The sequence below is a fragment of the Triturus cristatus genome, chromosome 5_2, assembly GCF_964204655.1.
Source record: "Triturus cristatus chromosome 5_2, aTriCri1.1, whole genome shotgun sequence".
NCBI lineage: Eukaryota > Metazoa > Chordata > Amphibia > Caudata > Salamandridae > Triturus > Triturus cristatus.
In genome coordinates this window covers 43,701,927-43,718,829 of record NC_140588.1, presented here as the reverse complement: position 1 = coordinate 43,718,829, position 16,903 = coordinate 43,701,927, and the positions used below count along the sequence as shown (strand labels likewise).

Here is a 16,903-nt window from a genome sequence, read left to right as displayed (position 1 = left end):
ATTTGAATGATTTCTGTTAGTGTCTCCAGGTGTGCATTATGGTAGATAGCGACAGTATGCCAAAATTGAATTTCGCAAGCAGTGACATTAACAGCTGTGGCTCCATATAGTCTAAATATTTTTCCTAGGTAGACAGCACGTAAGACTTAGCCTTCTCCTCCCTGAATTTGTCTAGATTTTATGTTTTTCGACATCATAAGAGGTGCTCGTTGTAATCAGTTCAGGGGATGCCCATATTTGGCTGAAACCTATTTGCGGATGCTACTTCTTACATACTATATCCACTCTAAATTCAACGGTGTCCCGTGCCCAGTACCTCAGCCAAGGCTTCTTTGTAGAGTGCCAGTTCTGAAGTTCTCCAGATCTGCACCCAATACAATAAAAGTTTCAAATAAATTAAGGCCTCAATATTTTTACGATTGATTTCATAACACAGCAGGAATTCACCTGTAATTTTGGTAATCTCAGTAAATCATTAAATAATAATATGCTCTCCAGAGACCGTGGTTGAGATGTTGGTAAAGCCTCAGTTTTATGACCCATACCCAGCAGCTAAGTGGGCCTGATCCCTGTGCACTTCAAACTCTGATGATGAGGGTCTTCTTTCTGGATTTTGTACAAAATACTCTGTGGCTCCTGACTGCTGTCAGAGTTTTTCAGTACTTTTAACAGTATGGTTATGGCATTTAAAATGTGTTCTTCTTATGCCTAGGTGACCAATCTTTGTTACCTATTCAGCAGTGGCGGCTGGGATCTACTTAAGGTTGGGGGGGCGGGTAAACAAAGAGTTTGCTGTGCAGGCCCCAGCAAACTCCCTCGACTAATCCAGGCATTCTCACTAACTGTTAAAAAGCACGTGAGCAGTGTCCTGAGTGGTGGGAGTGGCCTCTGTTGCCGCTCTCGAGGGTACTGGATGCTTGCACGTACTCTCAACCCAGCTGTATTAAGACAGCTAGATTGAGAGGTTTAAAGTGTGCATGTGTGGCAGCCTGCCAAAGGCACATGCGCACTTTAAACAAGCATTGGCATAGCCAATAGGTCTCGCCTTTGAGACGTTATAAGTGTTTAGCCATGCAACAGTTGATGTTGTTGCACCGAGGATATTGTGCTGCATAACTAAACACTTATAAGGTCCCAAAGGCGAGACCTATTGGCTATGCCAATGCTTGTTTCATTCAGAGGGTCAACTGCTTGTGCGTGAACTCTCTGAGAAGCCAGAGATATGATGCGCGAGGCGGGCACATAGGGTATGCTTCGATACGGGACAGAAGACGGACCGAGCTAGGCAAGGAAGGGCAGCCTCTTACAGTTCACCAAGGACGAACTATCAAAATACTGTAGAACTGAAGAGAATGGCACGATGTTCATGTTTTTATTTTAGGGTGAGTCCTTTTATGAAAGAGAAAACAAGCAAAATACATAAAAATCAATTTGTGTAAAAAAAAGGCTTCCACCTTCGGGGGGGGGGGCTATTTGGGCTGGGCACACTGTATTAGCCCGGGAAGGAGTAAACAGTGTGTAGAGAGAAGGAATTTGCATGTTGCTAATAACACAGATTTCTCTGAGCGGCCGAGTCTTGCAATTCATCAGGTGCCCCATCCTTTCTTCCGGAAGAAAGGTCGGCGTGGCCCCACGGATAGGTCACAGGGGGCTTCCGGCGGGGTCCCTTTGAGAGCTGGGCCGCGCTGACAGCAGGATGGATGGGCAGCCGCAGTACCTTTTTGCTGCCTGTCTGCGCCCCGCGGCTGCCGGTTCCAGGAGCAGAGCCCAAGGTCCGGCGGGGCTGCAGCCCGGTGTCTGCCACTGGCCGGGTGAAAATTTGCGGATACATGGCCGCCCTCCAACCGTAGGGGGCGGAGGCAAATCACACGGTGTCTCTCTGAAAATTGCTTGTCAGGTTTCCAGCACAATCGTCATAGCTGAGCAATACACCTTACACCAACCTTAAGCCGAACACATTAACTCACAGCACCGGACCCGCATCTGTACGCACTAACAAACAGCACTCACCGTTAGTTCGTCACGCTAATAAACAGTAGGTGCCTGCAGTTGTACACATTACCTCAAAATACAATGTTTTAGCTGAAAGCACTAACAGCAACAAACCTGTCGGTGTGAGCACTGACTCCAGTTGTCAGTAACTCATGACCACGGCCACTGCAGGACACACCACTGCATTTAGACAAAGGGGACACTTTAGCATGACGGCCAAGCGTCTCCTTGTACCACTAAACCTTTTAACAGCGGGTCTACTTTGCACCTCTAACCCTACAGCAGAGGTTGTCAATATCCCACTAATCTCTTCTGCAGTCGTGTGTGTGTGTCTGTGATACATAGTTGTATAGATGTGGACGACAGCGTGTGTATGCGGGAATCTATCTACATGACAACACATACACACGACATACATCGCTAATCATACTTGATATAACATGATCTATAGGCTTGCAAGACCCCACAATTATATACTACAATAGTTCATTAGCCCGAGTCATTCGGGTTTTCAAAGTGCACCAGTATCGCTCTTTCATCACCGAAATCAAGAAAGCTTTCTCTTGCAATGTAAAATATTAAAAAGAAAAAACCCTGCATGTTTGTACAGACAGGTGTGCCAAGTCATTAGCAGTTCTCCTAATGGCTGAAAAAGTGTGCCTACCAGAACCAACAAACTGCTGAGTGAAGGAGGCGAAATGTCATAGCAGGGAAGGAGGGCTGAACGCACCAAATCAGAGGCGCGTGAGAGATCAGTTATCGATTTCGAGGCGCTATTGTAGGCGCTGGACGCGTGAAAGGGGAGGCATCGCCGCGGTCGAACAGCCCACGCGAATCGCGCTCTTGTCTCCACATATTGACGCATGGCCGGCATCAGAAAATCCAATGTGCTTCATTAAGTGAGATAGTTGTAACAAACAAAAACAAGCACAAGCGCGCGCTCGCCTCGCACAGCAGCTGGGGGAGGGGAGAGAGGAGGGGGGCCTGCGCGCTTCCCTTGCGGGAGCGAGCAGCAAGGCGCGATAATTGATAACATATGGCGCCAGCGGCTCGCTCCCGCAAGTGAATTGCCAGACGTGCACGCATTGCTATTGGAAGCAATGCAACGCGTGCACGTTTTTGGCGGGAAAGCTGTGCCGATTGCTAAAGATCTCTTTCCTATGCAGAGCATACACGCTGCGTAGGCATCAAGAAAGCTTTCTCTTGCAATGTAAAATATTAAAAAGAAAAAACCCTGCATGTTTGTACAGACAGGTGTGCCAAGTCATTAGCAGTCGAACAGCCCATGCGGAGCGTGCTCTCGTCTCCACATATTGACGTATGGCCGGTATCAGAAAATCCAATGTGCTTCATTAAGTGAGATAGTTGTAACAAACAAAAACAAGAACAAACGCGTGCCTCGCGCGGCGGGAGGGGAGAGAGGAGGGGGCCTGCGCGATTCCCTTGCGGGAGTGAGCAGCAAGGTGCGATAATTGAAAACATATGGCGCCAGCTGCTCGCTCCCGCAAGTAAATCGCCAGACGTGCACGCGTTGCCATTGTAAGCAATGCAACGCGTGCACATTTTTGCCGGGAAAGCTGTGCAGATTACTAAAGGTATCTTTCCTAAGCAGCGCATGCGCGCTGCGTAGGCAAGAGACCTAAAAAGTGCATAGGCAGCTTTCTGCTAACCACTCCTCCCTACTCACTCAGCAGGCCCCCCTTCTTGACACTCAATTCAGGACGAGCGATTAAATAAAAAAGGTAATTAATTACCATATTATTTTTTTTATCTCTGGGGCTTTGGGGGGAGGCATGTGAGTGGGCCGACACTCCTTCACTCCAATGGAGGAGCTGCCCCTGCTGTTCCGCCATCACGTCATTTCATCTCAGATTATTTCAAGATGATTTATGTGGGTGAAAAGCCATGCACTTGGTTTTGGATGTATTTATGGTATGCCCAATTATTTTGTAAACAACAGTAAACCCATTCATCTTGTAATCAATGGTAAATGTATTCAATACATTTTTCAGTGCAAGCGGTATTCTGGAGGTAATTCGAGGATCATCTGTGACAGTGAAAGCATGTTTTGTCCGCCAGACTAGATACATAAACAACACAGCCTTGAAAGCAAACTACTTGATTGTTGAAAAGTGTACATGGGATCAGAGATAGCTCACACACCCAGTATACCCATCGACAAACAGGGAAAGGGGTTTTTAGTCAGCAAAAAGCACATAAAAGGACGTTGTTTTTAAAGTTAGCATATTTGTCTATCATTAGATGGAACATAAATGTAATCCACCGTACTGATCCATTTTGTAAACCTGGCTTCTTAGTGTGATAGAATGTTGGAGATGATGATGATCTAGGTTTCTAGTTTTGTTGCATAACTGTACTCTACGCCACTGCTCCCTACGCCAATCTACTGTGCGCAACTGCACTCTACTGCATTCTACTCTGTGCCAATCTTCACTGTGCCACTTCACTACACTCTGTGCCACTGCACTCTATGTCAAACTACTCTGTGCCACTGCACTCTACTATACAACACTGCACTCTAGACAGTATATTCTGCAACACTACACTCTGCCCCTCTACTTTATGCCACTCTACCCCACTGAACTCTGCGCCACTGAACTCTACACCACTGAACTCTGCGCCACTGCACTCTACGCCACTGCACTCCACACCAATCTAATCTACTGTGCACCACTTCACTCTGTGACACTGAACTCTGCACCACTCCAGTCTAGGCTCCCCACTCTGCACTGCAACACTTCACCCTATGCCAATACACTCTACACCACTACTCTTGACCACTTCACTCTACTCTGCACCACTCTTCTGTACCCTGCACCACTCCACCCTACTGTGAAACAATCTACTCTATGCCACTGCAGTCTACGCCACTGCAATCAGTGCCATGCCACTCTACTCTGTGCCACTGTGCTCTACCCTGCACCACTATACTGTACCCTACACCACTCCACTCTGCTCTGAAACAATCTACTCTACACCACTGCACTCTACGTCAATGCACTCTACACCACTTTACTCAAAACCAATGCACCCTATGCCACTGCACCTATGCTGACTACTTTGCACCACTGCACTTTATGTCACTATACAGTACAACATTCTACTCTATGCCACTGCACTCTACGCCACTGTGTGCTACATCACCCTACACCACTATACTCTATGTCACTGAATTCTATGCTACTCTATTGTACTTTGCCCCACTGCACTCTAAGTCAATGCTGTCTGCACCACTCTACCACTCTGCACTCTATGACCCTGCACTCCAACACACTACTCTGCATGACTGCACTTTGTGGCACTGCACTGTACTCTACTGCTCTTTACTGCACTCTACGCCACTGCACTCTATGCCACTCTACTCTACACCTCTGCACTCTACCCTTTACCACTCCACTCTATGCACTTCACACTACGCCACTCTACTTCACTCTGCGCCACTCCACTCTACACTATTGCACTCTATGGTACTGCAATCTGCTCAGCACTGCTTTGCTCTGTGCCACTGCTCTGTCACTGCACTCTACACCAATGCACTCTACAACACTTTAATTAAAACCAATGCATGTTAGACCACTGTACTCTACGCTAATCTACTGCGCCACTGTACTTTAAGCCACTTCACTCAAGGCCACTCCACGATACTCCACTTTATGATGCTCTACTCCATTAAACTCTGCTTCACTGACATTCTACTCCACTCTATGCCACTCCACTCTACAGTACTCTACTCCTCTCTAAGCCATTTTATGACACTACTCCACTCTACGACACTTTACGCAACTTCCTCTATGCCACTCTATGCTACTTACTCCACTCTATTCTATGACACACTACTCCACTCTACTCCACTCTATACCACTCCATTGTATAGCATTCTACTCTACTGTATGCCACTCTACTCTGCAACACTACTTCACTGTACGCAACACCCTTTACGCCCCTCCACTCTGCTCTACACCACTTCACGAAACTCTATGCCACTCCACTTTACTCAACTCTGACAGTGTGTTGTACTCTACACCACTCAACTCTATGCCCTTCCACTCTACGACACTCTACTTCCTCCCCAACACTGTAACGTACTCCATGACACTTTAGTCCACTCCTCTCCATGCCACTCAACTTTACTGTACGCGACTCCATAACACTCCACTCTACGACACTCGCTCCATGCCACTCTTCCTTTCCCTCCTAAGTTTTAGCTATGCTGCACAACAACCACTCTGTGGTAGAACATTGATAAAACATATTGGCAAAGCCAATAACTTTTTCATAGGCGACACCTATTGGCTTAGCCAATGCTTCTTTTCTAAATGCCAACACAGAAGGAAATTGCTCGCAACCTCATAATCCTGCTGAGTGCAGTAACACAAAGTGCTGACTGAGTCCCTAGTTTATTGTGAAATGCGTAGGCCGTTGTGGCGTATGTACAAAAAGCTATCTGTATATCGGATTTCGATAATGGTGGCTACAAGAATGGATTTTGGGTTGGGTGTCATATCAGTCCATGTTTTCTTTATTTTCAGGATTGTTTGCAAAGCTATTAAGACTAAATATAAGGGAATATAGGGAAATATTGTTAGAGTGCTTCATTCACTAATGTTTTTGTAATGTTTCTTTTTGGATAAGGAGCACAGGTCCCGTTATTTATGAGTTATGTCAACCCTATATACACAGGTTACATCTTTAAACCACAAATATTTCCGAACTCACCTGGAAGATTGCCTTTCCTTGGGCAGACCCCTGTTAATAGAGGACGTTGGAGAAGAACTTGATCCTGCTCTTGACAATGTTTTGGAAAAGAACTTCATAAAGTCAGGATCAACTTTTAAGGTAATCTGACCAAGTTTCCATTGACGAGATATGTCTAAATTGAAAGCAGTGGTAGTATTGATAAATGTATAAGATTTTCACTGTAGAGAATTGTGTTTTCAAAATTATTTTATTAAAACGACTTAAGCAAATTCATATTATTTTCATCGTTTTTCTGATAAGATATTTTCATTCTCAGTACCCGATTTATAAATTTATTCTCATGATGTTGTATTTCGTACCTGATTACTTTTGAAAGCTTGCAGAATATCTTTGCAAGCTCTATAGTGCATTAACCAGAGCTGCTCATTGCTAAAATGTCTATACCCAAACCTTGCCACTCAGCTAATACTTTACAGTTTTTTAAATTCATGTTTTATAAAATTGCAGAATACTTACCTTGATCTCACATAAAGTTTAAATTGTGGAATTAAATTATTAAGAAACTCTTCCTCCAAACCTGCTGGCCATGTAGTAGAGATTTACAAGATGCAAGCCAGAGGTGCGACACTATACGGGGCCGAATTATGGGGGCACTGCTGCTGTCAAGTTCTGAGTAAATTCGAAAATAGCTTTATGAGGCAAATTTTGGGTCTCCCTTCCAGCACTCCTCTCATCCCATTCCGGCTAGACCTGGGGATCAGACTAATTGGGGAGGAAATAGGATTGAAACCCCTCACGTTCTGGCGCAGATTATGGGTGACATCTGAGCTGACTGTTTACAGAACCGAACTGAAGGAGATATTGAGTATTCCTGGTGTGGTAAAAATCCCCTGGTTCATTCATGTAAAAAACAGAATGCAGCAGGCTGGGCAAACCGAGCCTGTGGACTAACCCGGAGGAAGCTTGCCCTTCAATTTCCAGTTCTGATCTAGTGAATGCCTATAGAATGAGCAAGCTAGCACAGGTGCTAGGGAACCCGTCCATTGGACAATTGACAGCTAAATTCCTATCTCTGAAGGAGAAATATTTATTTGAGGCTTTTCTAGACGATATCCATCCACCCCTGACAAGGAAACTTTATGTTCAGTTTAGAGTGGGCACCCTCCCGCTCCGCGCCTTTTCCGGTAAATGGACTTGCGCAGTCCGGAGGGAGTGCCCAGCCTGCAGTTGGGAGGATGAATCTGAGCTTCATGTTATCTTTTTTTGCCCAGCCTATAAATCAGCAAGGAAATCTTGGATTGTTTCTCTGTGCAGGAAGTTAGGGTTTGCACACTGTGCAGAGGCATTCAGAGTTTTAAAATACGACACCTGCAGACCCATTGTATTTGCTGTATCGCGATTCTTGACCTCTATGTGGCGCAGGCGCTGGAAGTTTGTAGATAAGAACAAACAGTAACAAAATTAATTTTGTTCTCATAAACTGTAGGTCCCGCAAAGAATTTTTATTCCTCACTAGCTTCAATCCACAAAAAACCAATTAAGCCGGCATGTTTTTAGAAGTATAAGTCACTGTCTGGTGTTATTTAGTCATAACGTGTACTAAGGAACTGACATTGCATGGCTATTTTACATTATTAGACAATTTTATACTATTTGGACCATGTCTGTTAATATTCATGGGCTTCTATCAGGGCTTTGTTCCATCAGCCAGTGCCCTTGTCTTTGTAATTACTCAACCTATATGAGCTCAAGAATTATTGTATATAGGTGAGGTGTCATTGTATATTCGTTTCTACTGCTAGATCCTTGTAGGTACTAGGTAACTAGATCCATGTAAACAAGTATGGTAACTACTGTATAATTTTAATGTGACATGAATTTTAATGTACTGTTTTTCTATGCACACTTTTATGGTCGCTCGACCGAAATAACGTTTTATGAAAGGAAAGGAATTCAATCCGTTATTATTTTCCCTTTGGCAATTAGAAGTATGTGAACGTTGTCATTGGGGTTTTGGTTCCTGTGAATGGTGTGGGAGCATATATGAATGTCAGACAGTTGTGACAAAATAAGTGCTGTGACCTTATCCTCCTTAAAAGGCGAAAACTATAGAAAGAATTTAATTAAACATAGAAAAAATGTTTTTTCCATTATGAATGCTCCTTGGAGCTCATTGAAGGGTGATGCATAGTTCCCTCCTTACTGGCTCTCAGAAGACTTCAGTAAAAGAGGTGATCTTTCCATGCAATGCAGCAGGTTGGCCAATATATATATTCCTGTCTGTCAAAGGGGTTTGGGAATCAGGCTTGTACTGGGTATCTAGGATTAAAATATCTACAAACTATAAAGAGAAACACGTCCATGTTCACCACCTCACCTCATAGGGTAGAAATAAAAGTTCAGAACAATAACGGATGATGATTCGTTGACCAGGAAACTTTACATAGAACTCTTGTTGTTTTGCATAAAGTGATGTGCCTCGCACAAAAATATAGATTGGTGACTCCACATTTCCTGAATCAATTTAAGTAAATAGCAATGCTCAATAAATAGCACATTCTTATTGGTCCTTTGATTATAGAGAATTAAATAGAACTCAAATTAAGCATAACTGAACTCTATAAGTTTTATTTGGAACATCTGAAAGATTCTGTAGGGGGTGTCACACCTCCACCTCCTGAAAGACTGACTAGAATGCCTGACCTTTAAAAGGATACTTGTCCTTTTACACAACACCTTGCAATAGTTCACATTTCTAATGTGCTAGTTTCACATAGTAACATATCTACGTGGCAAACGTAATCACACTTAAAAATAGTGAAATCAGATAAATATTGATTTGAATAGAGCGTTTTGACAAGGGCCAGACTGACCGGGCATTTTCCTGGTGGGCCATAGAAGGGTGGGGGTCGGTTTTCTAGAGGTGGGGGCCAGTTTTGTTACTGGTGGCCGGTTTTGCCGCACTTCTGCAATATCAGCCCCCCTTTAACAAAACCGGCAGCAGTGCTAAAGTGGAAGCAGTGCTGCTTCTCGCTAACACCCCCACCTCCCAACCTGTGGCCTGTCTGGGTAATTTGTCAGGGCTGGTTTATGTGCTTAGTACAATCAGTGCTTAATTTGAGCCGGTTGGTTTCCAGTGCTTGGCACCAGCACTTAATTGTCAACACCAGTGCCTGTGACAGACCGCCACAAGGCGGTGCTGTGTGGTTAATTTAGTGATGATCACAACAACGGTTAATTATTAATTCAATATACATTAAAAATTACCATTATCTGCCACCCAAGCCATTCTTATAGCTTTGGGAGCCTGGAATAGTACGAATTGTGACACTTGTAGGAGCGTGATGGTTACTAGTTGTGTTGTTACTATCATTGGCAGCATGGCAGGGTCAGCGTCTGGTGCAAGCTGCAGTGGCCTCCTGATGAAAGCCCTGGCACTTCGCTTTTTACAAATTGAGCACTGCGTGTGACGACTTAAAGACAGATGGATTTACTAGACTAGACAATATGGTTCATCCTTTTTGGTGAAAGAACTATAGCCAGATCTAGCAAAGCTACATATCAGATGATTCTGCGGACTGTAGAGAAATATGTCAATGAGTAGCAGACATTTACCAGTAGTAAATGTGCTGAAACACTATCAGCACATGTCCCCCTATTCAGTAGAGGACTTGTGTTTTGCGTCACTATTCTTTTCCGAAATATAACCTGAGAACTTTAACAAAGTGGCACATTTACTGTTTCTGAAAGCCATCAAATTCTGTGGTGTGTGGCAGAGATTTGGCCTCTGATGATCTGGCTAGTAAGCCTACCCAGGAATGTTGCACTTTTTTCTGGTAAGTTACTAGGGAACATGTCACTGGACCAGAAGGACCCTAAAGATTTCCTCACAATTTTACAATTAATTCATTTTAATAGGTATGTATGCAGCAATACATAGGCCGGCTCTAATAAGTTAAGCAGTTATCTCCCATTTTTGTCTTGGGGTGCTAATTATTTCCCATAAAGTGATGTTCCACACGCAGGACCCATTTCTGAACGTTCACTTGATGTCACATTGTCCTTGTTGGGGCAGGTCATGTGTTTTGTCACGATTTAATGGAATAACCAATGTGTGATGCTTTCATAAAATAAATGTTTCATTAAGGCTTATGATGTTTTGTCTTTGTTATTTATATTCTACATTTATCAACGTGTTTCAGTTTTCTCCTATATTGCTCTTTGTCCTTCAGTTTTCTCTGCCATGCATTGTTACAAATTCCCTGCAGCAATGTAATGATTTTTGTGAGCCACCAGATAAAGGTGGACAGTGGACAGTGGAAAGAGCTAAAACTATCTATCAACATAAGAATGCCTGTATTAGTATCTCCTGATAGAAGCAAAACCTTAATATTCAAACAATTATTTTGTAGGTTAAGGTTGGTGACAAAGAGGTGGATGTCATGAAAGGATTCACGCTCTATATAACAACAAAATTGGCAAATCCTGCCTACACCCCTGAGATTAGCGCAAAAACAGCCGTCATTGATTTCACTGTCACAATGAAGGGGTTGGAAGATCAGCTGCTCGGCCGGGTCATTCTCACAGAAAAGCAGGTAACTTTCACATTGCAGCCCTGGATGATACAACATATCTGTACATAGTCTGAATATCTCCCCTCCATAACTTCACTTTTCCCTCTTGCTTTTCTTCCATAGTGATATGTCAATAGCATTTCAATACTCGAAATCGAGTTGTGCTGAAGTTGTTGCCATGTTTTTTCCCTATGGCCAACAGCAACTGTTTCTACTTGAATTCTCTTGACAGGATTAAAGTATGAACTTTTGGATATCACTGATACTAAAGGTTCATTTGCATAGCGCTTCCATTTTCTAGCCTGCCAGCAGTATTTTAATTGAACAGTAGACCATGCATTGATAACACGATTGTTTACACTTTTCAGATTTTTCGAAACATAAGTTTTGGAGAAGCCACAATAGCTGACATCCACTTTAAACTTAAGTTGTAGACCTGAAATAGCTTTGCTATGAAGTATTCATGGGTGTGCTATCTTTCAATCGAGCTGAATTGAGCCAAAGGCTATAAAGGGGCTAAGCAGGACATAGAGTATTCTGGTTAATTCGATAGAGGAGGAATGCTGATGAGGTTGTTTTTTAGTTGACAGTCAAAGTGTTGATAGCGATCGGAGATCAAAGGGCAATGGATCATTTTTTTTATAACTTGGGGGAAGGGATGGCAGGAATTCCGAGGCAAGTGTGTGTGTGATGGCTGAATTCTAGGTACATTTTATGAAATGCATGTGTGCACCATGACATTTACCCTCACCTTCTTTATTGTGCCTTTAGACAATACAAGGGGATAAACATATGCAAAGGCGTGCATACACACTATATCATTTTGTTGTAGAATGTGTCGGAGACAAATTGATCTGTTCTCTCATTGTCTACTAACTACTTCTCATCTTCCAGTGATTTGGATCCACAATAGATCTAACAGTAAACTTAGAAGTCTTTTAGGACACTTTAAGAAGGGTGCCTTCAATAACTTAGCCAACTCTCTAGGAATATAACTTACATATTGGACACTTGAGACCGGAATAAAGTCACTGTTTGCCTCTGACTGGAAAAATCAGTCGGCCAAATTCAGCTTTATTGATGTATGCTAGAAGGTAATACCGTTCTTGAATCCAGCAATCTACAAATTATCTCTACCAGGAAATTGCGAAGCCTAGATCTACCATCCTATCTTAAATTCCTTTCAAGAAAAAATCTTCATCTGGAAAGGAAGGATTCAAATTACTGAAGCAAACAGTAAAATAAATAGCAAACTAGAGCCTGACAAGATGCCCTATGGCACCAAAGATATGGCACTGGAGGGTGTCTTTGAGGCAAACAAATATCCCACAATTCTACTTAATGCAGTTGCCTAATGACAAATTGGGCTGTTTTATGAAACCTAGGCTGAACTGTCTCTTTTACAAAGTATTAGAGAGAGTATGGAGACAAAATATGATGGGTCTGACATCTGCTAATGCAGCTCCCCCAGGAAAAGATGCGGTATTATTATATCTTATGACTATCTGTTCATTATACACTGCTGAAAGGAAGATCCACCTGGAGACATGTCTGCTGCATACCCAAAAAAGAAAATGAACTAGAACTAGCTGCCATGATTCTAGACGATCAGAGCAAAATGGAAGTCATGTTTATGTCCCATGTCCAACCACACCCATGTTGACTTAGATAACTACAGATTAAAGTTGATCGAACCTCACAGTAACTTATTTGGAGCCCAAAGTAAGCCTCACCACAAGCACTTTGGTTTTAAATACCAAAAACCTGACACAATTTGAATTTCTCTTTACCTTTTCCACTTTTTTGACCACACATAATATTTTATCTTTAAAATGTTTGTATTTGAGTTGGGTGGTGTTACGATTTCTAATAAAAGTATAGCATTACAAAAGTAAAGCAGTATAGATTTGTTATCTACTAAAAATAATTTTCAAAACAAAAACTTATTTCACTAATTATTTGGCACAATTGGTTTTGACCCTCTGTTACCTTTAGACATAAACATCATCACACCTAACATAATGTGAGTTGTTTGATTTGATGTTATGTAAAAGAAAGAAAGAGTTCACTCAGCAAACTGATGATGGCCTATGGAAAAATGTACTCATGCCGGAGCGTTTCTACTTCTAGCTCCATGATGACAGGGCATGTCTTGCTGTAACGATGGCCCTTTTAGTGACTACTAATTAAGCTTTCGCCTTAGATCATCATATTCTGCTTGGTTGTTGTTTGCTTTATTTTAGTTAATTGCCAATCCGTTGTGCTTTCTGGACCTTCAGGCAAATGTGTTCCCTGCAGATCAAAGTACTTCTGCACCAATGAAAGTGCAGAGACTGATTTCAGTGGATCAGCGATTAACCATTAACGCGTCTACCAGAATACCGCCAAAAAGCATCAGGGGAAATATTCCAGAATCTGTTATTTTGTGTTTGACTTTGTACAAACTATTTTGCAAAAAAAAATTACAAAATTTCAGAAGGCATTGAAAGATCAAGAATTGAAACTACTGTCATGTTGTATCCTTTATAATGTGTGAAATTATATATTTTAAATAATGCAAATATGGATCGCTTTAGCAATGCTTATAAAGTATACGTTTCTGATACTTACATTTGAACATGAATGTGCTTTTATAATGCTTTGTACAAAGACCATTGTAATGGTAATTAAGAGAGGCAGTACATGATTATTACCTGGAAGTCTGGGGCCCATACATGAATCATCTTTCAAATTCTGTTCTGAGGGGGATGAAGATTCCTGCCACCTTGCACACTGCGGAGATTATTTCAATCGATAAGAAGGCGGAGATTATTTCAATCGATAAGAAGGCGGATATTATTTCAATCGATAAGAAGGACCAGCATACTAACCCAAGCAACTATCGCCCTATTAGTTTGATTGATGCCTCACAGAAGACTCTCTGTAGGCAAGTCCTAATGGACCTTCAGGACTGAATCAAGGACAACAATGTAATATCGGAATTCCAAGCAGGTTTCAGAAGAGACACTAGCATGATCAATCAGATTTTTAGTTTCAATTGTCTGTATTGGAAGACTGCAGCAGTCAACAGGGATCGACTCTGTGTTGCCTTTGTTGACCTGCGTGCAGCCTTCGACCTAGTCCCCTGGGCAAAGCTTTGGCCGACTATGGACAAGATGGGCATTCCACAAAATCTAATGGCAATACTTGTCCGGTTGCATGAAAGCAATAATGCAAAGGTTAGGTTGAGGGGCTGGGAAAACTTATCGACCCTATAACAATCTTGCACGGGTCAGGCATGGTGGTGTCCTGGCCCCCACATTGTTTTCATTGTATTTAAATGATGTGGTGGACAGGCTTGACAGAGATGGTTGCGACTCCCCCACAATGGAAGGCAAGGGAGTGCCTGCTCTGCTTTTTGCGTATGACACAGTTGATTTTGAAATCGCTCAGAGGCCTACAACAGCTTCTGAGTGACTTCATTAATTTTTGCTATGAGTGCGGGTTGGAGCTAAATAGCATCAAAACAAAGTTTATATCATTTAATCCCGCAAAGAGTAAATGTTACAGATGCCAGATGTATGCTAACAATGAACCCATGAACAGGTTCTCCATTTTGATTATCTACGGATAAGTCTCTCATCAAACCTGGATTGGTCTATGCCTATCCAACAATCTCACTGCTCACTACCTCACTATGCGACAAGAGTAAAAAAGATTTTTAATAAATCCTGCTCAAAGAGAGTCGCACCAGCACTTGAGATATACAATGTAAAGGCTCTGGGTGCTGTTTTGTATGGCTCTGAGATTTGGGGCCATGTAACTTGTTACATCTTATCATCAGCAGAAAACTATTTTATAAGGTCCCTCTTTGCTCTTCCAAAAAGTATGCCTTTGACTTCATTTTTTATCGATCTGGCATTCAGTAAGTTCTCCTGGAAGGCTGAGTCCAGGCCTTTGCTTTACTGGCATAGCCTTTGGACTTCACCCACTCTAGGAGTCTATAGGGTATGCCTTAAGGATCTTCTGGCCACCCCTGGTGCCCACAAACTACCATGGCTAATGTTCGTTGGAACCTCACTGAGGAAGCTGGGGTTGGAAAGGATATGGGATAGGCTGGAGGAATCCAACTCAGTCTTCAAAATGGCTATCATATCTGCCTGTTGGAAGTTTGTATCTGCGAAGACCTTACGCAGGAGAAAATGTGCCCTAATCACAGAATTTCTCTACCTTAAATGCTTCCTCTGTATGAAAAGGAGATTGATGAAATTAAACCTCCTCTAGCATGGAAACTGTTTTTACAGATTATGTACCAGTCCTTACCCACCCGAACATTCTCCACAAAGTGGGATGGTGTGCAACATGTGGGAGATGAGTGTCCAGCATGCACAGGATGCTCGGAGACTATCCTCCACATTCTTTTCTTCTGTCTTGCCTATGGCCAGCGCAGGAAAATATGGCTATTGCCCTTGTGCAGGACCTTGGGCATTAGAAAGCACATGGAGGTCTTTAGGATTTTAAGGACTGATGACTCTAGGTTGGTGGTTTGTGCAGTTTCAAGATTCCATGTGGCTGCTTGGATTTGGCACTCAAAATGTATCCGAGCTAGCTATCTGCAACCCCTAGATTATGTGGGAAGGCCTGGTGCGAAACATCCTCTTTTATTTTTGTACTACATGCTGCTATGTTCCTTGGTGATTGTGCCACTATGGATTTTCATTTTGTGTCTACTTGCGCTTTTTCGACTGCACTTTTAATGGTTTGAAATTCCGGCTTTTTTCTGTTTATTTGTTGTACAAAGGCACTTTACGCAGCTATTGTGTTCCCATAGCTTTATGCAGACCATAGGTGTTGTAAGTACCACTCTTATAAAATTATACCAGTCATGCACTTTGCGATAGGGTGAATTTGAGAACTTCCATTGAGTTTTGTACAAATTACAGCAGATCCAGGAGTATAAAATATGTGCTTTTGAGGTTTTTAATTTGTATGGTATTTATAGACTTGTATCGGATGGCTTTATATATGATCTTTTTTTGTATGTGTGCTTTTATAATCCTTGGCGGTCGAATAAAGTCTTTGAAACAAAAACAAAAACATGCATTTATGATCATGATTTCCGAAGAGGAAAGACCTTCAAAGACCTTGAAATATAATTGGAGACACCAAATATAGAAATCAAATAGAATAAATATAAATACATAAATATGTTGCAACTTGGCTTGTGTTTTAAAAAGACTGATGGCAATCTGTGCATTGTAAGAATAGATGTTCCAAATAGTGACACAGGTGAGTTCACCTGGCACCAGAATTACAGCCAACTCAGGGATTTCTCTGGCAGTTGTCTGGAGGGCCATGCCTCATTTTACCTCATTTTGGCCCGAAAATGGCATTTGGGGAAGATGAGGAGGGCAAAAGGGGTCGAAATACTGATTACAGTTAGATGGTCCATTCTGGACAATGACAACAGGATAACCCATACACTCTAACACCAACCAGCCTATGGGTTATCCTGCTGTCATTGTCCAAAATGGACCATACAACTGCAAATAGTATTGCGACCCCTTTTGACTCCTCATCTTCTTCAAAGTAAATACCATTTTCAGGCTAAAATGAGGTAAAATGTGAGTGCTTTAACC

At 42.4% G+C, this 16,903-nt stretch overlaps 1 protein-coding gene across 1 annotated transcript in view; it reads left to right on the top strand.

Annotated features, from left to right (window-relative positions):
* Nucleotides 1-16,903, top strand: part of LOC146822633 (dynein axonemal heavy chain 5-like) — a 971,002-nt gene that overhangs the window by 678,952 nt on the left and 275,147 nt on the right. Inside the window, exons 63-64 of the mRNA XM_085606815.1 lie at nucleotides 6,694-6,849; nucleotides 11,124-11,306. Of these exons, the coding sequence (XP_085462941.1) occupies nucleotides 6,694-6,849; nucleotides 11,124-11,306 (339 nt within the window). The remainder of the gene's footprint in view (nucleotides 1-6,693; nucleotides 6,850-11,123; nucleotides 11,307-16,903) is intronic.